Genomic DNA, 9,541 nt, shown 5'->3' with positions numbered 1-9,541 from the left:
TTTTAGTTTTATTTAATTTGAGTTATTTTAATACTTCAACAAACTAAATGGAAATGAAATAATATATATATTGAATTTATAAATGTGAGTGTATATATATATATATATATATATATATATATAAAAAGAAACAACCATCTAGCCTGCATTCTGCAAAACTGAGCAAACCAAACAAACTGCAAATAGATGTTTGAAAAAGATTTGAGAAAGGAAAAACTGCTAATTATTTTGATGTCATACCACCTAGATGCATAGGCATTGTGGGTAGTCAAAAAGCCCACTCTGAAGTCTCTATAGCATTTTTTTAAAGAAATAATACTTTTATTCACCAAGGATGCATTAAATTGATCAAAAGTGACAGTAAAGACATTTACTAAAAGACATTTACATACTAAATATTTTAAATAGATGCTGTTCTTCTGAAATGTTGTTGTTCTGCATAACTCTTTTCAGCATTGATAATAAGGATCACAAGAATACTTTTTAAAGAAATTAAAATGAAAAACATTTTTTAAATACTAATACACTGAACAAAATTATAAACACAACACTTTTGTTTTTGCCCCCATTTTTCATGAACTGAACTCAAACATCTCTAAGACTTTTTCTATGTACACAAAAGGCCTATTTCTCTCAAATATTGTTCACAAATCTGTCTAAATCTGTGTTAGTGAGCACTTCTCCTTTGCCGAGATAATCCATCCACCTCACAGGTGTGGCATATCAAGATGCTGATTAGACAGCATGATTATTGCACAGGTGTGCCTTAGGCTGGCCACAATAAAAGGCCACACTAAAATGTGCCGTTTTACTGTATGGGGGGTCCGAAAACCAGTCAGTATCTGGTGTGACCACCATTTGCCTCACGCAGTGCAACACATCTCCTTCGCATAGACTTGATCAGGTTGTTGATCGTGGCCTGTGGAATGTTGGTCCACTCCTCTTCAATGGCTGTGCGAAGTTGCTGGATATTGGCAGGAACTGGAACACGCTGTCGTATACGCCAATCCAGAGCATCCCAAACATGCTCAATAGGTGACATGTCCGGTGAGTATGCTGGCCATGCAAGAACTGGGATGTTTTCAGCTTCCAGGAATTGTGTACAGATCCTTGCAACATGGGGCCGTGCATTATCATGCTGCAACATGAGGTGATGGTCGTGGATGAATGGCACAACAATGGGCCTCAGGATCTCGTCACGGTATCTCTGTGCATTCAAAATGCCATCAATAAAATACGGTTTCTGACAGTTTGTGCAGAAATTCTTTGGTTATGCAAACTGATTGTTGCAACAGCTGTCCGGGTGACTGGTCTCAGGCGATGTTGGAGGTGAAGATGCTGGATGTGGAGGTCCTGGGCTGGTGTGGTTACACGTGGTCTGCGGTTGTGAGGCCGGTTGGATGTACTGCCAAATTCTCTGAAACGCCTTTGGAGACGGCTTATGGTAGAGAAATGAACATTCAATTCACGGGCAACAGCTCTGGTGGACATTCCTGCAGTCAGCATGCCAATTGCACACTCCCTCAAAACTTGAGTTCAGCTCATGAAAAATGGGGGCAAAAACAAAAGTGTTGTGTTTATAATTTTGTTCAGTGTAGTATTTAAAATAAGCACAACTTTAAAAGCATAAAAAAAAAAAATCTTACTGACCCCAAACTTTTAAACGCAGGAAAAGTCTAGTGGGTTTTTTTTACTCAGAATTTTCTCATGGTCAAATGGTTTAGATACACAAAGTTGAATGGATTAGGAGTTAGGGTTAGGAGTTTGAGCAACAGCAAACTCCACTAACAACTACAGTTCAATGATTCTATGCCATTCAAAAACACTTCAGATGTGTAAAAAAAAAATGGAATGGGACAAGAAACAATTCTCCCAGAGTCTTTTAATATAAAACAAAGAGCACAGAACACAAATCAAAACTGAAAAGACGGCATTCTAGGCACTTGCCATGACAGAATAATACTCAACTACTTGTTGTCAGATACACAAATAAACCAAAAAATGTTTTTCTGTCTCTAGCTTCAATGCAACTTTACGGCTGATAGTTCTGATGTTACTAAATGGTAGTAAAGTTCTAAAAATCTGAAAACGATGGATCTCAGATGGTTGTAAAACAGCACCACCCGACAGTAATACAAAGGTACCGCAGTCATAAGCTCTCTGATGCTTTTAAAAATGCTTTTGTGTGTTAAATGATATGGAGCCTTGGCAAACAAGCCTGTGAAGTCATACACAGTGTGGACATTTCTGTGTTTGGGACCTGCTGATAAAAGAAACTCAGACCCTTTTGGATTTAAAGCACGTAAATGTGTCAGTCAGTGGTGGTGCGGCGATACCAGAATCGTGCTCTGAAGTCATCACTGCAGGTCATGAAGCCAGGGTTGGTGGGTGAGTGTACGATACAGCGCACAATGTTATTGTGGCCTAATGAGAGCAGGTTCTTCCTCTCAGCTGTGCGTGAATCCCAGCAGCACAAGCTGATGGTTCGCTCGTCTGGCAGCAGCACATAGTCCTCAGTGTGGTTGAAAACACCCTGAGTGCGGTGCGTTTGTCGCCCACTGAGACCTGCACCTGCATGACAGGAAACACAATGAGGGTGAGCAGGCAGCAGCGTGCGTGAGCCGCAGTTTAAAACACTGGACAGGTGGCGTGATGATATATATGTCAAGGTTTTGATTTATTCACCCCAAATTGACCAATGGAAGTTCCAAGATAATATTAACTACTAATTGCACATTTTTTTTTATAACATATAAAAAATTAATGAGAGCAGGTTCTTCCTCTCAGCTGTGCGTGAATCCCAGCAGCACAAGCTGATGGTTCGCTCGTCTGGCAGCAGCACATAGTCCTCAGTGTGGTTGAAAACACCCTGAGTGCGGTGCGTTTGTCGCCCACTGAGACCTGCACCTGCATGACAGGAAACACAATGAGGGTGAGCAGGCAGCAGCGTGCGTGAGCCGCAGTTTAAAACACTGGACAGGTGGCGTGATGATATATATGTCAAGGTTTTGATTTATTCACCCCAAATTGACCAATGGAAGTTCCAAGATAATATTAACTACTAATTGCACATTTTTTTTTATACATATTATAAAATTAATTGTTCCACTTCTAGATGCTTATAACATACACAGATTTTTCGGATTCAATTTGATTCAGATTCTCAGGCTCTAAATTTGGTTAGATTCAGATTCATTTCAGTATATTTTGCTTACAAAAAAATTAATTCTTTCCCAGTTAATGATGTAAATTATACAAGGCAATGTTTCAGACTGATTCAAACCGACTCATAGGAGTCACGCGTTTCCGAAATTGGGCTGCACTGGTTGTGATGTGTGCTTCTGAAGTCGGTTCATAAGAGTCATTTTCTTGTGAACTGGGCTACACTGGTTTGAATAAATCAGTTCATAAGAGTTATTTGTCCAGGAATCAGACTTTACTGGTCATGCTGCATGTTTTTTTTTCAATTCACAAGCAAATGATACTGATGAGACAGTCCTTTTTATGTTTTTGATAAACTAAAAAGAACTGGTTCATAAGAGTCATTTGTCCTGCAATCAGGTCTCACCGTTTATGCTGTGTTTTTGATTCACTGTAAAGAACTGACAAATAAGAGTAATTTGCTCATTAATTGAACTACAACGGTCATGCTATACATTTTTACTTCACTAAAAAGAATCATAAGAGTCATTTGTCCAGGATTATTAGAATATACTGGTTACGATGACTGTGTTTTTTAAAATTCAAAATAAAGAACTGACTCATAAGAGTAATTTGAATCAGACTGCACTGGTCAAGCTTTACAATCGAGTCGAGTAATTTGTCCAGAAATCAGACAAATTAATAGAACAAACCTTTCTTGATATTATGTTGCAGTACACTGTCTTCTATTGAATCTGAATACTGACTGCAAATTAACAGTAACTTCTGAGGTAAAAGATTCTTTATTTCACCAATGAAGATTCAGCAGCAACAGAACAGAATAGATTTTAAGAACTGATATTGAATTGCTTAAAATAGAAAATCTACACCTTTTTCCCCACCTTTAATCACAATTCCTCATCTGGCCTGTGTAATCCATAATCTAACCCTACCCAGAATTCTCCATCTTACCTGTGTACTTGACCAGAGTTCGGCCTGTGGAAATTTCCCAGAGTTTAGCAACAGAATCCTTCCCGCTGGACAGGATATACTTGGAGTTTTTGGAGAAGACGGCCGAGCAGACCTCAGCGCCGTCGTGGGCTTTCTCAAAAGTGGTCACGCACCGGTTCGACACTCCATCCCATAACTTGATGCTGCCGTCTGTGCTACAGGTAACGTAGCTGTTAGCGCTGGGATTGTAACAGACTCCGCAGATGGTGTCTGTGTGCTGATCCAAAGGGTTGCAGGACACAAAACACTGGAAAGTGTTGACGTCATAAAGACGCAAGGTTGGATGCTGCGTGCCAACTAGTAAGAAATCCCCAGACGGATGGAAAGAGATGGAGCGCAACATTTCAGCTTCCTGTAGAAAAGGAAAGGGAGAATCATTCCAAAGAAATCCATGCAACCTTCTCCAATAAATGAAGGGCCACAAATGACCTTTTAAACTCCAGCTTATTATAAATGTTTACCTTTTCAAACTAATTTAGAGGCATGATTTTATACCTGTATGTGCTTGAAGGCTCTTTTTGCTGACGGCTTTGAATAATCAAAGAGTTTGAGAGTGTAATCACGAGAGCCAGAGGCCAGGATCTGTTCGGTCGGGTGAAAAGACAGGCATGTGACCTCATCCACATGATCATACAAGGTTCTGATTACAGGGTGGTTCTCCATGTTCTGCTGGGCCGTTTCGTTCATCATCACCTAAATCATAAAGCAGAATTGCACAGTCAGGTTGTCCAACTTGAATAAACTACATACCCGGAAGTCGCTATGAAACAGACAGATTTTTTTCTTCCGAATTGTGATGTACATCCAAGTGAAGCATTATCAAAAAAGAAAAAATGTAGGGCAGGAACTTGGTTCTGCATTGATGTTGATTGGATTTTGAGGTGTGGGTATTAAAGGCAGAGTGAGTGATTTCTGGTAGCCAATGTTGATATTTGAAATCACCAAAACAAACACGCCCCTACCCCAAAAGGGTCTTGCCCCTATTTTGATAGCTCCGCCCCACATATATGTATGCAACCCAGGCATCGATTAGTTCTGTGAAACAAAGCAAAGCCAATGTTACACCGTGTCTACGGACGTGAGCGGTGCGGCGCAACAAATCCCCGACAGAAAGCTGCTGCCGGGTTCTATTTATGACGTGCTGACACCGATTTCAAATGGTTTTCAACGGTCGTTTGATTGCGTCCAGTGTAGGCAGACTTTAGCTGTTGTAGACACGGTGTTACTCACCTATTGAGAAGAAACAAAGCAACCTCGGCGTCCGATCGCAGGCCTCCGCTCCTTGAGTTCTCTCCAGCGCTGGAAAGCTGATCCGATATTTACACGGGTCCTACTTCTTGCCTTATCGTTCCGCAGACGTTTTCCTCTTTTGTTTTTTATCCGCCATCTCTATCTCTCTGTCGCTCGGCTCGGCTAATGTCCGTCCCATGCACTGAACGCGCTCTCATCCACATCACGAGTAGACACGCCCCTTATTGCTGATTGGCTACAAGTTTGTTTTGCGATTCGGCCTGAATCAGTTTTATAAAGTGTTTTGAAAAATCACTTACTATGCCTTTAAACTCCAAAGTGGAGGCACAATTTTTTTTAAAATTAGGCATATGCCTAGATGAATTGTTCACAATAATATCTATATAGAGATAAGGAAGAAAAAAAAAAAAGGAAAATCAACTCAACCGCAATCAACAGAAAACCACGTCGACTTCAGGGTGGCACTGACCTCCAGCGGCATGGCACTTTTGGCCAGCATGCGCTCAGTATCCAGGATCTTAATGGAGGCGTCGGCGGAGCCAGTCGCTATGAGCTGCCCATCACGGCTGTAGGTGGCCACACGGCATGGACCCTTATGAGACGTCACATAGCAGGTCTCGTACTCCGATGCTTCTGGGGACATGGTCTGCACGTCTGCATCAAACTCCATGTCGATGCCCACACCGGGCGCCACGGTCTCCGAGCGGCCAATGGCGTACTGTACCGCACTGTCATCGTTCTCCATTCCTATGAAATCAGATTAAAGTTCTTTTCTGGCTTCTTCGAGAAAAATTTCATCTTTTCAAATTATTCACATTTGTGAGCCAGTAAATCATAAGCTTGCAGTTTACTGACACAACTGCTCTTTTTGCCATCACTTTGAAGAAACAATTACTCACTTATTTTGGAATTGTGTATGTTGCAAAGTGTTTTGGATTGACTTTTCTGATTTTGGTAAGAGGAATTTATCCCTAAACTTGTGTTTTTGCCGATTGTTTGAAAATACACCCTCTTCACATTAAGTTTGTAATTATTTTATTACTATTCCTTGCAGAAATTCTTTAAAGAACTCTAAAATCTTTTTTGATGTAATACTCAGAATATAATATGATTTCATCTATTATAACCCTCTTGTTTATTGTCCTTTTGCTTGCAAATGTTGAATCCTTTGTGGCAAAAGAAAAAAAAAAAAAATATATATATATATATATGCAAGTACTTAATAGGCACTGGTTTAGTTTATTCTGTTACTTGGCAATTATACAGTACAAATAAAAATATTAAACGCTAAAAGTGTCAGAAACTGACAAATTTGTATAGACTGGAGTCATACCCATCTTGGCCAGCTGCATGAGCTGCTCTGATGGAGACACCACACTCGGAGGCTTCACCTCACTGATCAGGCTGTTGGCGATGGTGGTGTAGCCGTCATACAGCAGCTGGCTGATGATCAGCTTGTAAAGGTGCTGTCTGTCCTTCAGTGTGGGCTTCGGCCGGAACATCTTTGCTGCTTGATGACTGCAAGTGAACGAAGCAAGACAGAAACGCTCAGATTGCAGGTAGTCTTGTGTTTGAAAACCTCATGAGCTGCCCACCTAGACAACATACTATGATACGCAAAATGTTGTCTAGGTAGGCAACTTAGATTCAAAACAGACCCATTGTTGTTTATTCTAGTGCAGTGGTTCTCAAACCTCTTCATGATGTACCCCAACACTGCACATTTTGTATGTCTCCCTATATCTGACACACCCACTTCAGGTCTTGCAGTCTCCACTAATGAGCTGATGAGTTGAATCAGGTGCGATAGATGAGGGAGACATACAAAATATGCAGGGCTGGGTGTACTCCAGGACAGGTTTGAGAACCACTGTTAGTGCATTGTTATGGTAAATTTGCACGTAACGTGATATAGGTAGCAGTGTATAATTTTAAAGGTGGTTTATGTCTGTTTTTGAAGTAAGGCTTGAAGTAAGCAACAATTACTATATAAATGGAGTTTCATTCATTTTAAAGTTGCATTTAATTAACGACTTACCAATTCGCGACTTCAGGAGGTGAGCGCACACGCTCTGTACGTCTGACGTCACGACGTACGGTGGAGTCTTCTTCTTCTTTTAAATTTTATTGGCGGTTGGCAAACCAACTTAAAGGTGCATTTATCTCCACCTACTGGACTGGAGTGTGGGCAGTACTTTGAGAGAAAGGACACGTACGGTGGAGTTGTGGGAATAAACCTGATAAATTAAAAGTCTCAGGCTAACTTAAAGTAAAAGTCCCTGACTGGTTGTTTTCGTTAAATTTTTTACACAAGATTATTTTTTATGATATTAGAAAAAAATTAGTTACAAATATTGATCACCCTCTATGATTAATTAAACTATAACTTAACATTAATAAAATTGCTTGCATTACCTAATGCTTTACAGTCAATTTGGAAATTAAGTAAAAAAAAAATGCAAATAAAATATCCTAAAACATATAATTCACATTTAAATATATCTGAACTGCTGATATGTTTATTAAAGACTTATTAAGGTTATTATACTTTGTATTCATTGTTTTTTTTTGTTTTGTTTTTTACAATCCTTTGTCCTTGAAAACAAATGAGGTAAAAACAGCAAATAATCTGTTCAAGATAGACATCCACATGTCAGGATGCAGAGATTAACTGGCATATTAGCAAAATCCTGTAAATTTTCCCTGCAAAAACAAACAGCACACCATCATGGCAATTTTTAAATCTCATTTTTTCACTTTAATGTATTTACAAGCTTTACATTTCCTCTGTAGTTCTTCATCACAAGTACACTGAGCAATCCTGGCAATGTTCTGACTTGCATTAGTGTTTGCACTTCACCTTAATGCATACAGCTATTTGATGTTGAAGTCTGAATTCTTTTCATTCCACTCAGGATGCATATTCATTTTTACTGTGTTTGCCATGTTACTTGGAAAGTCTGTTGAGCAAAAGCCGAAGCAGAAGAACCAGTGGCGGGTGTTTCTCAAAACAGCCTGAAACTTCAGCAACATTAGCCGATCCTGGACCAGCCCCACCTCGAGCCAAAAATGTATGCATTTATTTATTTCTGAGGAAATATTTTATTTGCTTTAAGGTCAATCACATGAATCCAGGGAGGCTGCTGACACATTTAAACAAAATTAATATTGTTATGATACATGTTTATTCTGTAATTTCTAACAATGTTCTTTTTGCCTGCAAATGTTAAATAGAACTCCATACTTGCAGTCTCTTAAAAAAATAATAAATTAAAGAATTCAGAACCTATTTTAAGTCTCTTCTTTTAAAAGTAACAAAAGAAACAAAAAGTCAAACTTAAAAAATATTTTCTATATATATGATACAAGTATTTAGTGTTTTCTCCATTGCGTAGAGAGTTCCAGCTCAAGTTGGCCAGCGTTTCAAAGTCAAAGTTCCTGTGTCTGCAGGAGTAAGTCTGTCTATGGCTAGACCTGTTTTTAGTCTGGATGCATTTTTTGTTTGTGTCAGTAGGGGGCCTCTGGGCGTCGGCCACCTGCTTGTGTCAATTATCCTCAGACTCCTCCTCCGCCTCGCGTAACCAGGTGAAGAAAGCGGTGACAGACTTCAGTGCTACACCTTTTCCCTGCTGTTCCGCTGGGTCTTTACTCGTTTCCCACTGATAGAAAGCGTCCTCCGAAATAACGTCCTCATCGTAAAGACAGTCGAAAAACATTCGGAGTAGATCTGTGGATAGAAGTAGAGAAAAATTACAATCCTAGAAATCTTTCGTTCAGTTTGGCATCTTTATTTTCATCTGCTACATACTGGGAGGTTGATCCAGGGCGACAATCAAAGACTGAAGAGCATAAAGTGCTTGCAGCTGCCGCTCGGTGTCCGAGTTAAGGTACTTATGTAATATAGGCAGGCGTCTCTGGATGATAGTAGTGTCCACTCTACAGGACGTGCTTTCATCTGGAGAGGAAAAAAGACGAAAGTAATTGGTAAAAGGAAGATAGAGATGAAGCTGTTGAAGTAGAGTGAGTGAGTGAGTGACGTGACATGTGGCCAGGTATGGTTACCCATACTAGGAATTAGTGCTCTGCATTTAACCCATCCTAAGTGCACACACACAGCAGTGAACACACACACCGTGAA

The 9,541-nt window shown here is 39.9% G+C and overlaps 2 protein-coding genes across 2 annotated transcripts in view; both read right to left on the bottom strand.

Annotated features, from left to right (window-relative positions):
* Positions 1–1,848: 1,848 nt before the first annotated feature.
* cstf1 (cleavage stimulation factor, 3' pre-RNA, subunit 1) lies at positions 1,849–7,126 on the bottom strand. The gene is made up of 6 exons (XM_016564576.1): positions 7,098–7,126; positions 6,737–6,921; positions 5,873–6,150; positions 4,648–4,845; positions 4,114–4,504; positions 1,849–2,571 (listed from the first exon to the last, which is right to left on the bottom strand). Exons 1-6 carry the CDS (start codon positions 7,103–7,105, stop codon positions 2,312–2,314), a joined length of 1,320 nt encoding a protein of 439 aa, XP_016420062.1. The 5' UTR covers positions 7,106–7,126; the 3' UTR covers positions 1,849–2,311.
* Positions 7,127–8,330: 1,204 nt separating this feature from the next.
* The window catches only part of LOC107749425 (eukaryotic translation initiation factor 4 gamma 3-like), a 28,391-nt gene continuing 27,180 nt past the window's right edge, over positions 8,331–9,541 (bottom strand). Inside the window, exons 26-27 of the mRNA XM_016564575.1 lie at positions 9,212–9,358; positions 8,331–9,130 (exon numbers count right to left, since the gene is read on the bottom strand). Of these exons, the coding sequence (XP_016420061.1) occupies positions 8,949–9,130; positions 9,212–9,358 (329 nt within the window). The 3' untranslated portion in view covers positions 8,331–8,948. The remainder of the gene's footprint in view (positions 9,131–9,211; positions 9,359–9,541) is intronic.

Source organism: Sinocyclocheilus rhinocerous, unplaced genomic scaffold, assembly GCF_001515625.1.
Source record: "Sinocyclocheilus rhinocerous isolate Xijiao unplaced genomic scaffold, SAMN03320098_v1.1 scaffold889, whole genome shotgun sequence".
NCBI classification, from domain to species: Eukaryota; Metazoa; Chordata; class Actinopteri; order Cypriniformes; family Cyprinidae; genus Sinocyclocheilus; species Sinocyclocheilus rhinocerous.
The sequence above is the reverse complement of the archived record's forward strand: the minus strand, read 5'-3'. Positions and strand labels throughout refer to the sequence as shown.

What these genes read in the sequence shown, in the direction of transcription:
- cstf1 (XM_016564576.1), bottom strand. An exon ending in CATGCAGCTGGCCAAGATGG is followed by an intron (nt 6,151 to 6,736) that starts GTATGACTCCAG and finishes CTGATTTCATAG; the next exon opens with GAATGGAGAACGATGACAGT. An exon ending in GAGCCTTCAAGCACATACAG is followed by an intron (nt 4,505 to 4,647) that starts GTATAAAATCAT and finishes CCTTTTCTACAG; the next exon opens with GAAGCTGAAATGTTGCGCTC.